A 23,870-nucleotide genomic window follows, 5' to 3' on the forward strand; every position below is an offset into this window, starting at 1 on the left:
TCCAAACCTCCCACTCACATTCCTGAACTGGGTTCCAAGCTCTTAGCAAGGATACACCAGGATTCTCTGAAATTCACCATGTTTAAAAATAAAGCGTGGCCATCTCTTCGCTGACCTTTCCTTCTGTGCACAGTGTCCAGCAATGTTTGCCTCAGCACCAGAAAGAAAGTCCCAGGAGAGCCTGAATCTGGTGCTGTGTTAGCTGAAGTGTGTGTGTGGTGGGTGGGGGTGGATACTTCCATCTTCCTGCTTCACAACAGGATGAAGCACAAACAGGAATCTTACTGAATGCTAGCCATGGTGTCTTTTCTGATTTATTTTGTAAAAATACTATTATTCCTCCACAGTGTGATGTTTATTTTTGTCAGGTCTTTCCACATACTGAAGGTTCTCTCAACTCTTTTATCCAGGGCTCCTATCAGTTGCTGCCCTAAACTGTTCAAGGAATAGCATTGCAAGTATATATATGTACACACATGCATGAACATTCACACATACATATACACATGCACACATGTATACATGCACACATGTATACATGCACATATACATGCATACATGTATATACTCATATACATATATATGCAAACAGAACACACATATTTGTATGTACATGCATAAATACATGTACATACAACATTGCTTCTATTTGTTTTAAGTAAATGAAAACAATAATTGCAAGGATTCTCTACTGCCCTCCTTTCCAGCTCTCTGGATGAGAAATGAGACACATATACTGTGCTAACTAAGACAATCGTATTAGTGGTCAGGCAGCACTAACAGAGCCTGTCTGTGATGAGAACAATGTAGGCATCACGTAGAGGGAAGCAAAGCTAGGGTGAAGGGTCCTGCTTGTGTCTGCTTAGTTCCTAAAACTGCTTTATCTGTGGCAATGTAGATCTCACGCAAATCTAACATTTTAGTTATTTTGAGGTGAGCTCTAGCCATTTACAGCCAAACATGATTAACAATTATATTCATTCCCCTCCCTATGCCAACATAGATACTATAGAATCTTAGTATACTCATGAAGGTTCATGAACAGTTAGGAAGAAAATAAGGATTTTCAAGAAGGCCTAATAACTACTGCCCAGGAAAATGACTCTTAACAAGGCACAGGGTTTTCAGATCTTTGGTGTGGTTGGCTTGTTATTTGGGGAAAGGGCTAGAGAGAGGGAGACAAGAATCCACTCTCTAGCCCATACTGATCTTGAACTGATACTGACCCTCCTGCCTCAGCATCTGAGTGCTGTCATTATAGGTGTGAGTTACCTCATCCAGCTGTGCGTGTTTGGTTCAGGTGACAGATAAGCAAACAGGAGCCAGAGGCAAGAAGTGTCTGCTGTTTACCTTCTTACAGAGTCAGGAAAACATTTAAAAAACTGAAGCTATAAACATTTAAACGCTGGCATGCAGGATACTCTATCAGGGGCAGTCTCATGTTCATATTGCCTATGGCTGTTTCATGCTGCAGAACTGTGAGGCTATGAAAGAGATGCTATGACCCATAATGCCAAGCATATTTAATACTCAACCATTCATGAAGAAGTTGGCTGGCCTTTCATTGGGAGGAATCTAATTTCAAAGAGGTCGTGCCAAGCTTGGTGAACTAATACAAGAAAGGAAGCAGTAATAACACCACCAGAGGGGGAAAAAAAATCTAGGGACTATTTACTGCCGTTGTGGAGTCTATTATTTTTGGTCCTGATCAGATTTCACTTAGAGCAAGGGCCTGTGGTGTACTCTCATTTGTTTTTCCTCCTTTTTCTGACCAGCATGCCTTTCCTCTTCCTCCTAAATATTTACTGCAGTATCTAATTACCTTAGAGGAAGTTTGAGGGAAATAACACCAATACCTTATTTTCGTTTTAAATTATTTTATGTATGTGGCTGCTTTGCCTGCACATATGTCTGTGGAGCATGTGAGTGTGTCATCCCTGGATCATAGAGGATGGAGACAGATTCTCCCAGGCACTGGAGTGTGAGACAGGTGTAAGCCACAGTGTGGGTATTGAAATGGAACCTGGGTCCCTGCAGTAGTTGTCAATGCTCTTGTCCTCTGAACCTTCTCTTCATCCCCAACAATACTCTATTTAAAGTATGGCATAAATGCAGGGTTAGTAGTTATACTTTCTAAGAGCAGAAACTCAGGCAATTTTTTATATTCTGTATTTTTTATTAATTATTTCTATTCATTTGCTTTACATCGCAACAGCAGTTTCCCCCTCCTTCTCACCTCTCATTCCCTCCCCCTCCCATTCTCTCCTCCCATTTCCCCTTTGCTCCATGCCCCTGGAATCCACTGCTCTGTTTCTGCTCAGAAAGGGGCAGGCCTCCCATGGGTGTCAACACAGCATGGCAAGTCAAGTTGCGGTAGGACTAAGCTCCTCCCCTCTTATTAAGGCTTGGTAGGGCAACCCAATATGAGGAATAGGTTCCCAAAAGCCTCCCAAAGTGCCAACGACAGGCCCCACTTGCACTGCTAAGAGTTCCACAAGAAGACCACGCTATACAACTGTTACACATATGTAGAGGGCCTAGGTTAGTCCCATGCAGGCTCCCTGGCTGTCAGTCCAGACTCTGTGAGCTCCTATGAGCACAGGTTAGTTGTCTATGTGGGATCCCTTGTGATGATCTTGACCCCCTGGCTCATATAATCCTTCCCCCATCTCTTCAACAAGACTCCCTGAGCTTGGCCCAGTGCTTGGCTGTGGATCTCTGCATCTGCTTCCATCAGTTACTGGATAAAGGCTCTCTGATGGCAAGTAGGATAGTCACCAATCTGATTACAGAAGGCCAGTTCAGATACCCTCTCCACTATTGCTAGGAGACTTAGCTGGGGTCATCCTTGTAGACTCACTGGACTTTCCTTTTCACCAGGTTTTTACCTGGCCCCAAAATGCCCCCTGCCCCTTAAAGACATCTTTTTCATTATTCTCCTCCTCTATCCCACCCACAACCTGATCCCCCATATTTCTTTCCAGGGAAATCCATGCATCCCTCTTTGAGCTCTCCTTGTTACCTAGACTCTTGGGGACAGTGGACTGTAGCATGGTTTTCCTTTACTTTATAGCCAATATCCACTTTATGAGTGAGTACATACCACTTTTGTCTTTCTGGGTCTGGATTACCTCACTCAGGATGATTTCTTTTTTTTTTTTTTTTTTTTTTTTTTTTTTTTTTTTTTTTTTTTTTTTGGTTTTTCGAGACAGGGTTTCTCTGTGTAGCTTTGTGCCTTTCCTGGATCTCGCTCTGTAGACCAAGCTGGCCTCGAACTCACAAAGATCCGCCTGCCTCTGCCTACTGAGTGTTGGGATTAAAAGGCGTGCACCACTACTGCCCAGCTGAGAGGATAATTTCTTATAGTTCCATCCATTTGCCTTCAAATTTCCTGATGTCATTGTTTTTAATAGCTGAGTAATACTCCATTGTATAAATGTACCACATTTTTTTTATCCATTCTTTGGTTGAGGGGCATCTAGGTTGTTTCCAGGTTTTGGCTATTATAATGAACATAGTTGAGTAACTGTCCTCGTGGTATTATTGAGCATCCTTTGGGTATATGCCTAAGAGTGGTATAGTTGGGTCTTGAGGTAGATCGATTCCCAATTTTCTGAGAAACCACCACACAGACTTCCAAAGTGGCTGAACAAGTTTGCATTCCCACCAGCAGTGGAGGAGTGTTCTCCTTACTTCACATCCTCTTCAGCACAAGTTGTCATTAGTGTTTTGATCTTAGCCATTCTGACAAGGTAAGATGGTATCTCAGAGTTGTTTTGATTTGCATTTCCCTGATGGTTAAGGATGTTGAACAATTCTTTAAGTGTATCTCTGCCATTTGAGAATCCTCTGTTATGAATTCTCTGCTTAGATCTGAACCCCACTTTTTTAACTGGATTATTTGTTTTTTTTTTCATGTCTAGTTTCTCGAGTTTTTATATATTCTGGAGATCAGCCCTCTGTCAGATTTGGGGTTGGTGAAGATTTTTTCCCATTCTGTAGACTGTCATTTTATTTTATTGACAGTGTTCTTTGCCTTACTGAAGTTTTTCAGTTTCATGAGGTCCCATTTATTAATTGTCGATCTCAGCGTCTGTGCTGCTGGTGTTATATTTAGGAAGTGATCTCCTGTGCCAATGTGTTCAAGGCTACTCCCCATTTTCTCTTCTATAAGGTTCAGTGTAACTGGATTTATGTTGAAGTCTTTGATCCACTTGGACATGAGTTTTGTTTAGGCTTATAGATAGAGATCTATTTGCATTCTTCTACATGCTGACATCCAGTTATGCTAGCACCATTTGTTGAAGATATTCTTTTTTTTTCATTGTAAAACTTTGGCTTCTTTGTCAAAAATCAGCTGTTCATGGGTGTATGGATTTTTGTCAGTGTCTTTGATTCTATTCCATTGACCCACGTATCTGTTTTTACGCCCATACCATGCTGTTTTTTATTACTAAAGCTCTGTAGTAGAGTTTAAAATCAGGGATGGTGATATCTCCAGAAGTTACTTTATTGTATAGGATTATTTTAACTATCCTGGGTTTCTTGTTTTTCTGTATGAAATTGAATCTTGTTCTTTCAAAGTCTGTAAAAGAATCTTGTCGTAATTTTGATGTGAATTGCATTGCATCTGTAGATTGCTTTTGGTAAGATGGCCATTTTTACTATGTTAATCCTACGTGATCCATAAGCATCTGAGATCTTTCCATCTTCTGATAGCATCTCCAAAAGACTTGAAGTTTTTGTTATTCAGGTCTTTCACTTGCTTGGTTAGAGTTACCTAAAGATATTTTATATTATTTGTGCCTATTATGAAGGGTGTTATTTCCTTGATTTCTTTCTCAGCCCATTTATCATTTGTATATAGGAGGGGTACCAATTTTTTTGAGTTAATCTTGTATCCTGCCACATCGCTGAAGGTGTTTATCAGCTGTAGGAGGTCCCTGGTGGAATTTTTGAGTTTGTTTATATATACTATTATGTCATCTGCAAATAGTGGTATTTTGACTTCTTCCTTTCCATTTTATATCCCCTTGATCTCCTTTTGTTGTCTTATCACTCTAGCTAGAACTTTGAGTACTATATTGAATAGATATGGGGAGAGTGGACAGCCTTGTCTTGTTCCTGATTTTAGTGGAGCTGATTTGAGTTTCTCTCATTTAATTTGATGTTGGCTATAGGTTTGCTGTATATTGCTTTTATTATATTTAAGTATGTTCCTTGTATCCCCCATCTCTCTAAGATCTTTATCACAAAAGGATGTTGGATTTTGCCAAAGGTTTTTACAACATCTAATGAGTTGATTATGTGATTTTTTTTCTTTCAGTTTGTTTATATGGTGGATCACATTGACAGATTTTTATCTGTTGAACCATCTCTGCATCTCTGAGATGAAGCCTACTTGATGATGGTGAATGATCTTTTTGAAGTGTTCTTGGATTCAGTTTGTGAGTGTTTTATTGAGTATTTTTGCATCAATGTTCATGAGGGAAATTGGTCTGTAATTCTCTTTCTTTGTTGGGTATTTGTGTTCTTTGGGTATCAGGGTGACTGTAGCCTCATAAGACTTATAAAAAGAATTTGGCAATGTTCTTTCTGTTTCAATCTTGTGGAATAATTTGAGTAGTATTGGCATTAGTTCTTCTTTAAAAGCCTGGTAGAATTCTGGGCTGAAACCATCAGGTCCTGGCTTTTTTTTTTTTTTTTTTTTTTTTTGGTGGGTGAGACTTTTAATGACTGCTTCTATATCATTAGGGTTTATAATTCTATCTAAATTGTTTATCTGGTCTTGATTTAATTTTGGTATGTAGTACCTATGAAGAAATTTATCCATTTCTCCTAGATTTTCCAATTTTGTGGAGTACAGGTTTTGAAGTGTGACCTGATGATTCTCTGGATTTCCTCAGTGTCTGTTTTTATCCCACCCCCCTCACCTCCCACCCCCACCCCGCTTCATTTCTGATTTTCTTAATTTGGATATTCTCTCTGCTGATCCAAGTTTTTAAAAATTATTTTTTTTAGTTATTTTATGTGTGTGTGTGTGTGTGTGTGTGTGTGTGTGTGTGTGTGTGTGTGTGTGGTCACATGTACATGCACTATGGACAATGTGCATGATTCTGTCCTTCTTTCCCCCATGTGGGTTCGGGGATGAAACTCGGGTCCTCAGACTTAGTGGTGCACACCTTCATCCACTGAGCCATCTCACTAGCCCCCGAGACAAAGATTTAAGTCTTTCCCTCTAAACAGAGTTCTAGCAAATACTGCAGTTCAGATTTGGCTTCCTGCTGCTGTGTTTTATTTTTCTTTAGGCTATATTTCTCTTTAGAGTCAGAATAGGTGAGAATATGCCTCACTCCTATTAGAATACAGGAACATTAACATTTAAAGAAAGCATAGAATTGTGAATTTAAAAGCTCATTATTTCAACCTAACTTGGTTTCATTCTGATTTGATTGGTTGGCTAACTACCACGGCTATACTAAATTGAAAACATTTCAGCAAGTATAGGGCAGTAGTTAACAGAGTTTCTAGGTTAGCTAATTCTCTAATCTCGACACAATTGTATACAGCATTTCTAAAGGGTGGGCACAAGAAAACATGTCAAGTGGTTATGAATACATGGTCAAATCCAATTAAACAATCAAAATAGTTAGTGTAAAAATGTTACACCAATGAAGTAAATCAGAGGGGGATTCATCCTTCTGAGCCATCCTTCCCATTGTGCCTGAATGGTCTTCAAGAAATCCCTGTGCATTTGATTGCTGGCATTTAGTATTCTATGTACAAACTTTGTCAAAATGCCAAGGAGTGCAGATGATCTGAGTTTTCCTCTCCACCAACATCAACAATACATGTCCCACAGCAAAAGGGATATGACAAGAATATGGGCAGATTTTAAAACGGATTTAAGACTTCAAAAGTATGGCAAATGTGAGGTGAGCATGCTAACCACTACACTACAGAAACAGCAGGACATTCTAGAGGAGTTTCATTGAGGGCCAGTGGTGATGGTGTGACAGAGGCCTGGAATCAGACCAGTGATTACTGACTGTAACGAACATTTTGTGGTTGGGACTGATTAGACAAAGAGTATACTGTGTGACACACAGTGGATCCCAATGCCACTGGGATGAATGAAGAGGTGTTGGTAAAACAGAGGAGTATGGTATTATTGTTATTGTTTCTTTTGTTTTTAATTAATTTTCTGGGGGCTTTTGGGGGGCATGCTGCAGTGGTGAGGGGCAGATGGGATTAGGAGGTGAGTGGGATTGGGGTGCATGATATAGAATTCCAAAAAATCAATAAAGTATTATGGCTTTTTTTAAGTATGTCAAATGTATCTATTGATGGCTACGAAGCTGGGACAAGCAATCCTGCAACACTTTTGGAATAAACGCTTAAATGGATATCATGGCTTGGGTTGAAGCAATCTTCTTCTGGGAAAATGCAGAACTAAGAACTTGTATTATCTTCTACTTATGTGGGGAAATATTAACAACAAAACAGTAAGTCAGTCAGTAAGTAAGTAATGTTTGTAGAAGTGAATATTTAGATAAGTCAATCAAATTAAATGATGAAACATCTTATTTATCTGAGTTATTTAAGAAATATGTTTCATCAGTGGCCTAGGTTTGCTTTATAAATGGACTTTATATAAAATACCACTGGACTCTGTAGGAAAACATATAATACAGTTAGAAGGTCACAGAGGAGTCACATGGGTGTGAATCTCTCTGCTCATCAACTGTGGGACTGAGGGCACAGATCTGTGAATGCCAATGTCCCCACTGATAGCACAAAGTTATTGACAACAAAAGTATAAAACAGGGATAAAAATGAAGTCAAATACTTAGGGAACATATAAAATACTGAATTCCTTTCCCTCATCCCGGGACATGCTGATTATAAGTGGGACTTAAAAGAACTTTTTGAAGCAAAATCACACAACTCATGTCCTCTTTTTGACAAGAATTTTTAAAGGAAAAAGAATTGTAATTATTATGCCACCATAAGTATAACTTAATTGACCACTTTAAAAATTAGTTCTGCCTGAAATATAGTTTTAAGAATATTTTTGCATCTTATCAGTGTCTTCAGATTTCACTGCTTATACCATGAGATATAACAGTCATATATTGCCTTGTGGCTTTTGTAACTTTGCAAAAACTGTGCATTTAATAGAGTTAAAAAAGGCAGATTTCTAAAATAGCTTCAACCACTAGAGAATGGTTACTAACAAACAAAAATCTGGCCAACTGGCAAGAAGCACTGTCAGGACGAAGGCCTGGCATGGCTCCTATGTGGAGTGATTGGAAACAATATAATTATGGGATGGATGTGGAAATTTCAGAACTACTGAAATGTTTTTGCTAAAATCAATCTTTTACAATCTTGATAAAAATGTTAAATATGCAACTTGGCATGACATACTACATTATTGTTTTGTACAGTAAAAGATATTAAAAACACGTCCCGAATTTGTTTTATGTTATAGTCCTAGCTATGACATCGCTTTGATTTGGGAGTCAGTGATTTTGTAAGGTGACATTGTATTATGAATGTAAAACATCAAACAAACGTTTACTTTGATGGCTGTAGAGTTTTGCTTCTGTACTATATACATTACTTTATTTGAGGGGACAATTTTGGGTTTCTAATTAGCCTGTGATACAGAGGTCTCCTAAAAACCAAGATGCCCTCTCTCTGCCTGTTAGGGTCCCTTTTCTCTGTCCATAGTTCTTCCTCATCTCTAAGGTTCATACTCATAGTTCCAAATTTTGTTCACCTTTCTGTTGCCTTACTGTCAACTTAATGTTAACTAGTAATTAATGTCAGCGGATAATGGTTTAAAGTATCACCTTTCTCCGAAGCATTTACATTTTAAAAAGGATTCTGGAAGATGGATCTTCAAGACAAAATTGAATTTAATGCTTACTTCTCTCTAAGCACTGGGCTAATTGCCTTACATAAACTGCCTCTTAATACTACCATCCACGAGGTAGCTTTTATTATTCCCTTTACAGGTATGATAGGGCTAATTTAGCAAATAAAGCCTGTAATGAGTGTCAAAGCCAGGATGCAAATCCCTGGCTGGAAGCCTACTCATCCAGGTGCACCATGAGGGTGCAGAGTAGCCTTGCACAGGCAGAGGCTGTGCGGTGCCCTGTCTGTCTGCACAACTGTCTCTGAAATTCTATGGGTTTGCTCACTAGTACACTGCGCTGCTCACCTCGTGAATCTAGCTTCTAAACTGAGTGAAGGACAAAATACTCTGAATCTAAAGAAAACAAACTCTGTTGTTTTCTTCTTTAACCGTAAAGGTTAAGCTTAAGCACTATAACTCTAACACAAGAGCTAAAGGCTCTCATAGAGTCACTTCAACATTTCATAAAAGAGGAATCTCAGACCCAGGAAGATCTGCCTGGTGGAGGGAAGACTAACTAGTGGAGAGAGGACTGGCTGATGGAGGGAGGACTGGCTGGTGGATGGAGGGACTGTCTGATAGAGGGAGGACTGGTTGATGGAGGGAGGACTGGTTGATGGAGGGAGGATTGTCTGATGGAGAGAGGGACTGGCTGATGGAGGGAGGATGGATGATGGAGAGAGGGACTGGCTGGTGGACGGAGGACTGGCTGATGGGTGGAGGACTGGCTGATGGAGGGAGGACTGGCTGATGGAGGGAGGACTGGCTGGTGGAGGGAGGACTGGCTGGTGGATGGAGGGACTGTCTGACAGAGGGAGGACTGGCGGATGGAGGGAGGATTGGTTGATGGAGAGAGGACTGGATGATGGAGGGAGGACTGGTTGATGGAGGGAGGATTGGTTGATGGAGGGAGGACTGGTTGATGGAGGGAGGACTGGCTGATGGAGGGAGTACTGGATGATGGGTGGATGACTGGTTGAAGGAGGGAGGGGATTTTTGGTGGAGGGCTTATTTCAGAGCTGGCTCTAGGTTTAACTTGGTGGGGGGTGGTCAAAGATATCAAGAACTGGAGATTTATTTCACCTGAAATTTAGTTTTAGAGAACTTCTCATGATCATGGATGAGAATCACAATGGGATGATAATCACCTAGGGTTTCTAGCTAAAATAAGGAAAATAGCTTCTAAGCAAGTAAGCAAGTGTCTTAATTTGTCTGTCTGTCTCTCTCTCTTTCTCTCTCTCTCTCTCTCTCTCTCTCTCTCTCTCTCTCTCTCTCTCTCCTTGTAAGGGGATTTATACACTGCAGCCTGGCTCCTATTTAACATCTAGCCTTCTGGACTGAGATTTGCAATTTTAACACTCTTTTTATTTCTTGCCCAGAAGGAGGTAGCTGTCTCTGCAAAGATGCTAAGCACTGGCTGGGCCTGTACGGTCTTCACATCCTCCTCACCTTTTGTGCTGCAGAGCCACTGTGTTCTGGTCACGCAGAGGTTCACAAACTTTTGGAGTTCCTACACTGAGCAGGTTTGATAAACATAAAACAGTCATTAAAGTGCTGGTAGAGCTGCCCCACCTGAACGGTTAATTACATAATCAGGTGAAGAAAAACTGTAATCTCAGATACTACTAGCAATGTGCTTACACTTTGCCACATAAATCTTTCAATTCTGCCTACAATCAACTGAACCCAGTTGGTATCTTAAAAACACACTAATCAACATTATTTTCTCCCCACAGTGCTGACAAAATAAAGAAAAACTCACTTAGCCTACAGCTTCTGCTGACCATACCCTAAGCCCTAAGCGTTCTGTCTGAGGAATCTCAATCCCTCAGCTACTTCATCGTCTATGTGCTAGCCACGCCCCAGAACTCTGTTTTTGCCATCATATGGTGTCTTGGGGTACCTACTTGTAGTTAAGATTGACTGTATTCACAGTTTAACTAACCTTTTCATTAGCCAATTTGGGCTAATAAAGACACTGGCCAGAGACTTAGGCTTTCTTTTATCTTCAAAATTACTTTGGCTAACGAATGAGCACATAAATTGTCAAGAGCAAACACATTTGAAGCAGCTGTGGAGATTTCAGTGGGGGATGGCTGCTGAGGGAGACCGATGTAGTTTTCTTCAGAGGTGTGGCCAATAGAGGTGTAGCCAATCTCTGCTGTGTGGTCCCATGCTGATGTGTGCATGGGTAGCACTAAATAAGAGTCAGGAAGAACAGGAGGAAGAGCAAGAGGGGAGGAGGAAGAGGAGGAGGAAGAGGAGGAGAAGGAGAAGAAGCGAAGACATGAAGTTGGGAAGAGGATGTGGTAGAGGACCTGGGAGGAGATAAGGGTGCATTTTATCTAAATCTATTGCATTCATATATTAAAATTAAAAATAAATATAAAATAAGTTATTTAAAATATTAAATATGCATAAATAATTTTTGCATACATCCTCAAACAACAAATGAAATATTAATATTTAAATTAGTGAACTGTAGTCCTTCATGGAATGTTTCTGAAGCTTGGCTCATTATTGGTACCATGAGGATGACAACTTCTATGTCACAGCCATTTCTGAGGACAGTGAGATGACTGTACTGTGGAGTGGCATATTCAAATGTGTATTCATTATAGACTTAAACTTTTTGTTCCTGGCATTGAGATAGGAGGGTGAGCTCCATGGATGTTTGGCAAGCCCTCCCCCAACTGAGTCACATCCCGAGGCTCTACAGCTTCCCGTTTTTTTTTTTTTTTCTCCTGGAAATTTTAGGTCTCAGTGTAAGCTTTTGAATATTTCTGTACATAATTAAGCCACGATATACTTGAGATGATATAGTAACCACTGCTTTATTTAGCAGGGAAAAGGTGCGGGCAAATACCTCCAATCCTAGCTCTCTCACAGCTTCAGCAGGATGATCCTGTTAGTTCAAGGATAGCCATCTTGAAGCTAGCCAGGGGAATGGTGTACACACACATGTATACACACACACCACACCACACCACACACCCCCACACACATCCCACACATACCCACATGTTTCAGTCTGGGATATAGAACAAAATGTTTCTACAAACCAGAAACAATAATTAATTAAAATTAATAACTAATTTTAAAAGTACTATTTAGGAGGATTTTTTCTATGCTTTTACACAGATTTCCCCCCTCTATATATACTACTTTGAATTTCAAAATATTTGAACAGACAGAAGTTTAGTTTTGTTAATGAAAATCAGTTTGGGAAAATTAGTTTAACAGTATCTGGGTAGAAAACTGCTCCCTTTTAGAGGAGTGACCAGTTGAGCATATAGGCAAGATGTTTTCCTCATATACTACTAGACATGTTTTCATGATCATCTCTTAGACAGTAAAAGAAAAAATTAGTAAAAGAGTCCATCGTAGTTTTCATTGAGATCCAAAGAAAAATGTGCTTTTGAGAGAATGAGACTTAGTCCTTTGAGGTATTTCTGAATATAGAATCCTCTCTGATGGTTGATCTGTTTCATCACTTCTTACAGCTGTCAGGAAATTTAGTCACCACTCTACTTTGAGACAGCAGTGTTAGAATGTGGTAGGAAATGACCCAAGTATCTGTCATGGATATGGGCTCCAATAAACTAATAGAAGGGAGCTGATGTCTGTTTAAATGCTTTGAAACTCAATCAAACGAGCCAGCGGGTTTACTCAGGAATTCTCTGTGCTTTCAATGAAGCACCTACTAAGTACATTGCACTACATATTGGGGATATGAATTGGAGCATGGAGAGGGTCATAGCTTGAAAGAAATGCCAGCTTCCTATGAGAAGTACAAAGATTACTACAGATTTAATTCTGATACTTTTTGTCACATAATAAAATATTCCTAAGTGAAACGGGAAAAAATATGATTTGAACAAGGAAGGAAAAGAAGAGAAACAAACCTGAATAAAAACCTAGCAAAGCACATGCCCTGCGAGCGCCGGCATCACCATTTGGATGAGACCGGAATTTGGGTTTGAGATGCCGATCTCACGTCAGGTTATGGTTACTTCCTGATTTCACAGCCCTTAGTTTCAAGTCTTCAAAGCCAAGGCCGCTGATGAAGTCAGAGCTTGAGCATGGTGGTGCAGAGACCCAGCCTGGGCCTCCATTTCCCCTGACCTGACTCCATAGCAATTATTTAGAGTACACTTTCCCAAGACGTTTCCCAAGTGCTCTGTCTAGTGGAAGGAGCATGGCCCTAGAACAGAATTTTTATTTCTCAGCCACAGTGACCTCTAACATTTCAAGTTACAGTCCCTGCTTTAGTGGGAATATCAAATATTATAATAAGGTTTTCATGCCAGTGCTATGAATCTGAGTTCATTTTTCTGCTTCTCAGTTGTCTTCATTTACAAAACAAGGAAGCAAAAAGGGAGGCCACCAGAAAGTCTTGCTTAACACACAGCTCATTCTCCTTGCACTATTCTTACTTATGCTCTATGTCCAAGTCTCCAACAGTCATTTCTGCCCATAAATTTTAACGTATGACTTTCATTCCTGAACATGTGCATAGATTCACTTATTAATGTTTTCAGCCCCAATTGTGTGCCGATCTCTGGCATGTGAGTGCAAGAGGGAGCCAAGCCTATAAAATGTGTGTCTTGGTGGGATTTCTATTACAACAGAGGATAATGGAAAATGACATTGTAGAGTAAATACATTTATACAGTGTGTTAAATGGTGGGTACTGTGGAGAAAACAAAGCAGGGGTGAAAATGGAAACACTGCAGATTAGGAAAGTCTTGCTAAGAAGGCGTGGCTGTGAAGGACGGATGTGGCTGTATGCCTGCAGGAGACAGAGACAGGCCTGGGGGACAGCTAGGGCAGGAGTGAGCCTGGTTACTTGAGACTCATTGATCAAGTCAGGAAGAAGATGGAGAAACCTTATGCAGCCAGATGATGGCTTAAACCCACTCTCTGTCCCTCAGTCCTTTCTAGTCTTCTCTCACATAGGGACACAGCAAGGAAGTCATCTACACGTCAGAGATTGGGCCCTCAACAAACCCTGCCCATGCCCACCCTCGCATTAGGGTTCTACCAGCCAGAAGTGTAAAGAGGTCCCTGTTGTTGAAGCCATCCAGCCTGTGGCATTTTGATCTGGCAGCTCGAGCAGGCTAACATGCAGCCTTATTTAGAGTCAAAGCCAGGTTCCTAACAGTGGCTTTGAGAATTCACCATCTGGCTGCCCATTAATTGATGTCAGACTCTCTTAAATTGTTTTCCAGAGAGGATATACTGAGATACAAAGAGATACACATTTCCAGCCACCAGACTTGAACAAAATGAATAGAATTAGCAGCAAGTTGGCAAAGGGGTATACAATGATTTGTAGCATCCTTTACTGTTCTGTTTCCCACAACTCCAAGAGGTGATTACCTCCGTGCCTCACTTTGATAAGCAAGACTATTGCTAACACAGACATAAGGTGACTAGATCTCTGTTTGAAACTTAGCAGTTTGGTTCTAGTGCTGCAAGGAACAGCATCAGCAGTCGCCTAGGGAGCTTATACTCTGAAACAAGGGTCTCACTGCAGTCACTCAGATCCAACACTTCCACCAGTTTTGTGAGGTTTCATGTCTCTTGCTCTGGACCCTATAGTCCTCACCAGTGGCGGGCAAAGGCACATTGACAACAGAGGACAGAAAGAGAAGAAAACAGCTGTACCACAGGAGAGCAGTCTCTCACTCAGTGCTGTGGAAGGTGTGTGGTCGCTAATTACTCATGCATGTGGATACATCTCATGACACCCACGCACATGTCCTCTGGCCCCCTGTCACACCCCAGAGTGGACAAACAGTGCACGAGAGAGGGAAAACATAGAAGGTGCTACTGTACCTGGAGAATGAGGCGGCGGGGAGCACATCAGAACAACCCCCTGGCCTTCCCTCACAGAGACTGCACTTCTTGTCCGGCCACTAAAGTTTCCCAGATCTGTCAACACAACACAGCATTTAGATGTCATGTACAAAAGCAATAAAAAGTAAAAAGGTACTGTGGTCATTCTCACTTATTTTCTATTATTATCCTGACAATGATTCTTTTGCTTATTTTTTGTTAGGAGGATCTGATAAATAGATCTAAAGTCACCCAGTGTTAAATACAACAGTTTAAATAAGTCTAGTATTCACAAAAATACGCCATTATTTATGTGTACTTTCTGTTCATTCTAAGTTGTCAATGCAGAAAGAAACTAAAAACAATACAACATTTGAGCATATTGGTAATTTCTTAATACTATTTGCTACAGACTGACCTTTCAATGAGGAAAGGCTGTCCTTCACAAGGAGATACACACAGTTGTCAGGGGTGGCACATGTCCAGCCTGCTACCTCATTAGCTGCCATGCTACAGTGGTGCGTAAAGCTAAGCGTGAATTTGCAAAATGAGAGAGACTTTGTGCTCTAGTGAAATCTAATGAGGCTGTGAAATGTTCTTTTCTGTGAGAGTGGATGTGAACGTCATGTTCTTTCATTTTTATGGAGGGATAAAAGGGGACCTTTGAATTAATTATACTCATCTATTTTGGTTAGCCCAGGCATATTAAAGCTATTGAAACTTATGTGTATAAGAACAGTAGTGCTGGGTCAGTAGCCTTCCTCCAAATTACATTAATTTACACAGATGGAAAACAGTCCTAAAAGAAGGTGGTCCTGAAGGGGACAATGGGACTCTGTTTGTTTGTAATTGCTGTTTATTGATCTATTTATCACACTACCCACAGACATTATCTCCCTGTCAGTAAATTAGTTTGTCCACTGTCATGATTTTGAGAATAGTTTCTTTCAAATGGTGGTTTATTTTCTTAGATAAATATTGTCTCAGAATTGAGGTCTCTATAGTATCATGTTTCCATGGTAAGACATGCTTTTTAAAAATGTTATGCCATGCTTTCTATTATACATAAATTATTTTTTTTCATTTTTAAGATCTTTCTCTATAAATACTATGTTTAATGCAAATATAAGTTAGAGCCTCAACTTAACTGTTTATTGACCTAACAACTGTTAAGTTAATCAAGATAATCTGCTGGGTAGATGTGAAGGAGACAGTAACTAATTTTACATAAGTTTCCACCCTCTTTTATGGAACCGAGTGCTGACTCCAGAGCTTTGTGTGTGCCGACACTACACGACACTGGGGCAGTCTCGCCATGCTGTCACTTTTAAATTTTAAGGCACGGTCTCATTCACTCTTCATGCTGTCCTTGAACTCACGATGTAGCCCAGGTCTATCATGTCCTCCACACTCACCCCACCTCAGTCTCCCCAGTGGCTGGGGTTACATGGAGGCTCAGACATTTTAATGAAAAATAATTTCCTTAATTTTTAAATTCATAACCAGAATTTTTCAAGCGAAGCCCCAGTGATGGAGGACCCAGACTTTGTGAAGATATGATGGCTAGAAAACAGAATAATGAGAATTGAGACATTTACTCTGAATGCTTTGCCACATGGTGAATAAGGAGGCTTTTTACACAGTAGCAAGACAGAGTAGAAAGAACAATCTAGCTAAATTATTTTATAAGGTGGGGTGTCATTATTGGAAAACAGAAAAACTAATCATTTAAAAAAGAAAAGAAACTCTTCCATTTGACCATAAACATGTCCCCCTCAAGGCCATTCTGTGGGTATCTGCCAGGGAGAATGTCTGCCTCTTGCTTCATTAGCACAGAGTGATCCAACATGTGTGTGCTTGTGTGAGGAACAAAAGCATGTGGCTCGTGTCTTTAACTGCATGCACACTGGCTCTGAGAGATAAAGCCTGGATCTTCTTTCTCTGGAAAGTGCTCTCGATATGAAGATAAAAGTTTGACAAAAGCTTAAAGTTGGCCTTTTTAGACTCGCCTGCTGGAAGGATAAGCAGAAATCACAGAATGTGGCAATGGGTGTCTATCTTCAGGGCCTGTTCTTCCTCACCAAATTCACAAATTTATACAAGACAAAACCTGCTTAATATCAACTTATTTAGACTGATTATGAAATGATTATCAACATACACACATATTTCACACAGTTCCTTCAAGTCTTTAATATGCATGATCTAGCATTTCCAATTGACTTATTAAGCTAAAAAGAATATTTTAATAGACAACAATTCAAAATTAGGGCCTCCATCTGGGGACTTAAAGTGCAGAGTCAGCCTAGAAACAAAACATGAAGAAAGGAAAACCACAGAATACTTGTCCTGAACTGTCCTTGGAGATTCCAGTGATCTGAAAGATCATGTGCTGCTCTCCATGCTTTACCGTGTATCAATGTGAACACAACACAACACCAGACATTTCACAGAGTTGCCTGTGGTTCACTATTTCCTAGGGACCACAGCACTAACATTACCAAGCCAAACATATTTTTCAATTATAAATATTTTTAATGTTTAGAGATGTTTTAGTTTTCATTTTGCCTTGGTTTTGGGGTCTGAGTATTGAAGCCTGGGCTTCTACAGGCTAGGTAAGCACTCTATTACTCATCTGTATTCCCAGACCCAGAAATGATTTATTTTTTGGCTCATAGTTCTGGATTGTGGTCAAGCAGCCACATCTGGTGATACGTCCTGTCTTTTACCTTGGTCATTCTGCTTCTAAAGGCTGGTTCTGTTGAGCAGAAGGGCATGTGACAATTTCACACTAAATTCCATATGATGCAGGGGTTCTAGCCAACTCCTGCATGAATCCAAAGCCTCTCCTACTGTCAGAGGAAGTAGACAGTCATGTTTCAATTATGAATATGTTTGAAAATTAAATGCAGAGAAATAACAGAGAAGTTAAGTGGTTTGATTTTGGTTTTGTGTTTTGTTTTTTTTTTTCCCCACCCAATGCTCTGGTTAACTTAATGAAGCATGACTTCTATGGCAAACCTCCTGGCTGGTGTAAACTGAGTTCAGGCACACCCGGCTTGAAGCAGACAGTGCATTTGGAGGTACTTGGGAAATTCAGAAATCTTTTAGCAGGCAATTATGTGGCATAGATGTTTATCATTTTACTACATCTTATATTTTTGTATTAAAGAGAGAAATGAGAAGTAACAGCCTTCCTGAACATAGGCATCTTTTCCTTGCAAATGACACAAAGCCCAAGGATACAGATTCCATTGATGTGGTTCTGAAACCACAGTTTGAGTTTTAAACTAAAAGGAGCTATTTTTGGAGCTACTATAAGTCACATGGCATTCAAACAAGTAGGAGCCTGGGTCTGTGATCCAGAACCCAGGAGCTACAAGCCTGGCCTCTGATCTGAGCTTTGTGCACTAAGAAATACAAAGCTCAACAAAGAGCTTGAATTACAACTGTAGATGATGGGATCATTAGACCTTTGCATGCAAAGAGAGGCATACAATAAATGACCACCCCAGATGATAGACTGTTGATTCTGCACAAATGATGCCATGTGCTCTGGCCAGAAAGGAGGCAAGTGTCTTCCTTGCTTGCCTCCATGCATACTGCATTCCAAACAGAATTGGGTACCAGTGATACAGAAAAAGGTATAGATATGTAGTCTAATCATGCTGACTTGGGTAATTTTGCCATAGTGCAGAGATAACTGGGTCATCATATGGGTGCATGAGCCTGAAATATCGTAGCTTTGCCATAACCATATTCATGGGTGATTAATACATGCCTCATAACTGTATGATATAAACACATGGACACCAATGCTCATCTCTTCCTTCCTTGCTCCCTCGCTTCCTCTCCCTTCTCCTCTTCTCCCATCCCTTTTTTGTTTCTCATCTGCCTTCCTAAATGACTTCTGTTAGTTACTGTTTTTTTTCTTGAGTTAAAAATATAACTTTCTATACTGGATCTACTTATGTTGCCCAGGCTAGCCTTGAAATTCTGAGCTCAAGTGACTCTCCTGCATTGGCCTCTCAAGTATCTGAGACCACTTTCCCATGGTGACAAATCTGATCACATATTTGAGTAAACTGAAAAGTAGATAAAACAAAGATAGTATTATATGCAGTGAGGAGCCATGAATATTTTAAGACCCAAACTGACTGGTAACTGAGGAAAAGCATATATTTTATCTGATGCTACAGGTTAAGAAGGATTTCCCCAAGCAAGACTTCAAAATCATCACAAATTTCGGGGTGGGGGGTCGGGGGCAGAGGGTAACAGGTATGTTTGCAATTCGTGAGGAAGATTCTCATCCCATATGGATATGCACCTGGAACATTATTCCCTGGGAAGAATCATTTCAAAGCCCTGGAGAGAAAGAACACAGTGAACTGAGAAGAAATGGGTGTGGGAGATCTTGACAACAAATTTATGCATACTAAACACAGTAAATTGAAATAATTATATGAGCCCTTTAAGATGAGAAGAAATGCCCCAGAACTGAGAATGGAGTGCTGTGGCTAGACTGTGCCCTCAGCTTGGATTTCCTTTTCTCAAGTATTCTAAAGGGCGTGTTCATACACAGGCTGAGGGTTGACTTGTCCTCAGCTCTGCTGTTATCCTGTAGATGTGCTAGCAGCTGCACCCTGCAGATGCTCTGAGCTTCCTTAGTCACACTTTAAAAGTGCTGAGGACACACATTTGACTAGGTACAAATCTTAAACCTTTACTTAAAATTGAGAGTTGGACTTCCCATACAAAGTAAAGCCATTAATAAATGGTAAATTCCTTAACATTTCCAGCAACTTGTGTTGTGTTTGTTTTCCACAATGAGTAGATACTTGGCTGCGCGAGGTCAGTCCCTGAGCTCCAGCCTCTGTGACTGCTAGAGAGACATATTTTGCAACAGTGCCTTTCAGCGTAGTTAACTACACAGGGAAGCCTTGCCTCAGGTGAGCCATGGTTTATGTTTTATCCTCAGGATTATTTATGTCACTGGCAGATTTTTTATTTGTCCCATGACACGCATGACAAAATGTCCCATGGGAAAAACTGGTCAGCTTTAATTCAGAAATACTTTTACTATTAAAAAACCCTAAAAACCGAAAAGGTTGGAAGTACAATGTATTTAATTAAGCTAATTGTAGCAACTGCTGTCTTTGCTACAAGAATTTCAGCAAGTTGGAAATATGGCACAAATACCTCTGCTTTAAACATTACTAGCAGTGCGTGTGTGTGTGTGTGTGTGTGTGTGTGTGTGTGTGTGTGTGTGTGTGTGTGTGACAGAGAGAGGACAAATACTTGTGTCTATGGGTGGCTGTGGATGCATATGCATACTTGTGTTCAAACATGGGGTGTTTTGTATGCTAGTCTGGCAATTTAAAATTGAGACATTTATCACCATTCACAAATATCACTAAACTTATATGGAAAGCAAACATAAACAGCTTGTGCTCACACACTTGTTAAGCGATAAGTGGGCCAATCAAAATTCATGTGACTGATTCTGTTTCTAAAACTCCCATTAGGTTAGAAGCCACTCAATATTTTGAACTTAGACAAAAGTGGTTTTACAATTCAGACATAATCTTCAATAAGGATAGCTCACTAAACTGTACTTTCTAAAAAGTGAGTGGCTAATATGTGAGAATGTGAGTAAGAAAGAAAACATTTTTTATGTACAGAAAGATTTTTCTAGCAATATAGCCCTTTATCTGCATGCAAGATCTGCCACCACAGTCTAATAGCCAGGATTCTTGTTTGAAGTTTCACTACATTTCATTAATTTATCTTGGGAGCATGTGTACGTGGAATGCACACACCTGCCGTATCATGTCGGTAGAGCTCAGAGGACAGCTTGCAGGAGTTGGCTTTCTCTTACCCTGTGGGTCCAAGGAATCCAGTTTAGGCCACTGGGCATGGTAACAGGTGCCCCTACCCATGAAGCTATCTCACTAGCTCCAAACATAAGATTCTTAACAGCAGTTCCTAAAATAAAACTGTGTTTACTGCATGGTAGCTAGATGGCAAGCCGCAAAGACACCAGCTTTGTGGTGTTTTATTGTCAACTGTGAACTTACAGCCAGTGATCAATGGGAGACACAGGGCGGGCCTGAGAGCTCCATTTGTTGACAAGTACACAGAAATTCACCAATGTTAAGTGACAATAACAGAAGTGCAGAGCCGGGAGGACAGGACCATTCACGATCATTACAGCAGTATTTTAAGTAGCAAGATCGTGTTTTCTTATTTTAATCTAAGCTGTATTGTCAGCTGCTCGCTCAGAACGCTTCTCACCGATGGAACCGTTTCTTATTGTTTGTATTATACTATATGGATTAGTGCTGGAATTCTCTTAAATATTTGCTCTAAGTTAGTTCTGAATAGAGCATAAGAGCATATTTCCAATAAGGTAATTTAATAAAGTTATTTCTGCAGAGTATCAGTTTAGTAATTATAGGCATCTCAAGAATACACTTTATTATGCCAAGATAAGGACTGCATTTAGATACAGCTGGGATGAGGTAAATCTATAAGTGGTGATGACAAGTCTTAAGGACAGTTCTCTGGAGCTTGAGTATCCCATGGTCATACACAGCAGGTCAGTTGGCAAGGGCTTGCCATGCCTTGCTGCTTCTGCTGTGTATTATAATCAGACAGAAATCATCCAGCAAAAGGGCCACCAATTGTACATTGGATATAAAGGAAGCAAGATCATTCTTTGCCTTGAAAGAGGCATTTTAAAACTCATTTATAAGTGAAACTAATTTGTAACTACTTTTGTGGAAAGGTAAATTATCCAGACAGCATGGTAAACATAGTTTTGATGTTAGAATTTTTCTATGGTGTTTATAAGTTACTAAATGCTATTTCAGTCATGAATGGCACATATGAGGAAATATTCTCAAATATGGCATGATGCATATAAGTGTGTTAATATATATGGGGATGGTTTATTAACTCTGGAAGAGGCTCTAAACTTTATTTGACAAATACTTATGTACAATGTAAACAAGTATATAAATAATGTAATTGCTGAATTTCTAAGTCCGTTTCTTTCCAAATTCTGATCAGCATTAATTCAACAAAACCTTAGGAAATTGAAGTCAAGGATGATGGTACATAGCAGTAATCCTAGCACTAGGAAGGCTGAGGCAGACGGATAATGAACTTGGGGCCAGTCTGTGCTTCATAATGAGAACCAGTCTCAAAACAAAACACAGAGAGAGAGAGAGAGAGAGAGAGAGAGAGAGAGAGAGAGAGGCTTTGCATATTAGTCCCGTAGAGACTGGGCAGAGCGGTGAAGGCGCAGCGAAACTCACAAGTCCTTTAGCACATCAGCTCCTGCAAACCATGGGTCTCTTTGTTGTATCTCAGATAGCTTGTTATCTTTTGTTAAATGATCTTCAGTCTCTTCCTGTGGGGAGTGGGTGAAGTCCTCAGTGACTGTGTGTTATGGACTTGCACACAGACGTCAAGGACCGAATGCCTCAGACAAATGGGAACGACAAAGCTTTCCCTGCCTGTTCTCAGAGGAACGGTAAAGCCTTTCTCTCATCCAATTATGGTTGTTATGAATGATTGACCTTTAGCTAACAACAGTATTCGCAGAAACTATGAGCCACAGCTGCTGGAGATCCCTTAGCTAGCTTAGCCAAACCTGCTTCCTCCTCAAGCTGCATAGAGTAAAGCCACTGCTTGAGTCAGGTGTACACATAAATGTACTGACTTTCATGGCTGCTCCTGCTGCTGCCACTCCATCATAGCAAATACCCAACCCAATGCTAACATTTCTGTTCATGTGTCTGTGTGTCTATCCTTTCTTCAGTACCTCTTCACCACCCAGTCAAGTTTCCGGAACTCGGTTGCAGGGATAACAACACTCTCCATTTCATTCCCAGTGTAACAACAGCCTTGGTCAACTAGAACACCTCCTGCCTATTCTACTTTGATGTGTACAAGTGAACATTGATGAGAAAAAAATGTATAAATGTAATATATATTTTTATATATTAAATATTATATGTGTGTAATATTATATATATATGTAACAGCCACAATCACTGTTTTTACTCCAAGTTTATGATATCCACAGACCATCTCAGCCACCACTGACCCCTGGGTCTAAGAAATCTGCTCTTGGCTATACAGATATTTATTTTCCTCACAGTAAAAATTTGGTAGTGGGCTGATTTTTAAGATGGTGTCTTTGTCTCTGAGTATAAAAGTGTCCTTGTCAATCTAAGCATTATGCACTTTAATAAAGTAACAGATTTTTCTTTCCTGAGCAAATCCAGTTCCAAACTGCATGAGACTCTCAGTAATCGTAGTATCTTGGTTCATCCTGTGGATAAAGGAGGATTTTCCATAATCAACTAATATGTATGCTTGAGTGTTTTCCTCCACTAAATTTGTTTTCAACGGCTGTGTGTACTGCAGAGCACTTGGGACAGTCCCAGCTCCATATAAAGTGCAATGCAACGTAAATTGCTGCCTTCTTGATTCCCCCAGCTCATTTACTACTTTGCACTTAAGGCAAGTACAGCCAATTTGCATATATTTCTTTTAAATGATACAACCTTAACCATTCCATCTGCATTTTTTACACCTTGCTTAATTAAAACCTCTTAGGAAGCTTCTCCAATTCATGACTCAGCAACTAAGTGATCAATTTTCAATCCATCCTACAATTGGTCAAAAACCTCATGTTTTCCTTTTAAGCAATTATCCCGTCACTGCCCTTGGGCCAGCAGTCTCTCTTCTCATTAAATATGTCCAGAAGTTTTAATTGTGATGTTTGTTTAGGCTACATTAAGGATAAAGTCATTTTTGGATAATGCACAATTTTAGAATGATTCTATTTGCTAGGTATAACACCTTCTACATATGGAGAATGTCTATTATGAGAAAATAAATACTAAATCATGGTAGGCCAGAAACCAGAGCATGGGGGAATGGATTCCTCATGCCTGGTGTACAGTATTTAGTCATTGAATAAATGTGCATTTAAAAAATTAGTAGATACAAAGTGAAGTGAATAAATCTGATTCATGCATTTCTACCTGATTTATATCCTCATGTTAGAAATTTTTTAAAGGTACTTTTAAAT

General features: G+C 40.0%; 1 protein-coding gene across 7 annotated transcripts in view; it reads right to left on the minus strand.

Moving 5' to 3' along the window:
• Cntn5 (contactin 5) overlaps nt 1–23,870 on the minus strand; it is a 1,171,099-nt gene that overhangs the window by 363,987 nt on the left and 783,242 nt on the right. For all 7 annotated transcript variants that reach the window (XM_052752006.1, XM_052752033.1, XM_052752025.1 and 4 more), the window contains one exon: nt 14,765–14,860. In XM_052752006.1, the coding sequence (XP_052607966.1) occupies nt 14,765–14,860 (96 nt within the window). The remainder of the gene's footprint in view (nt 1–14,764; nt 14,861–23,870) is intronic.

Source organism: Peromyscus californicus, unplaced genomic scaffold, assembly GCF_007827085.1.
Source record: "Peromyscus californicus insignis strain IS unplaced genomic scaffold, ASM782708v3 Scaffold_11__1_contigs__length_118956290, whole genome shotgun sequence".
Taxonomy (NCBI): domain Eukaryota; kingdom Metazoa; phylum Chordata; class Mammalia; order Rodentia; family Cricetidae; genus Peromyscus; species Peromyscus californicus.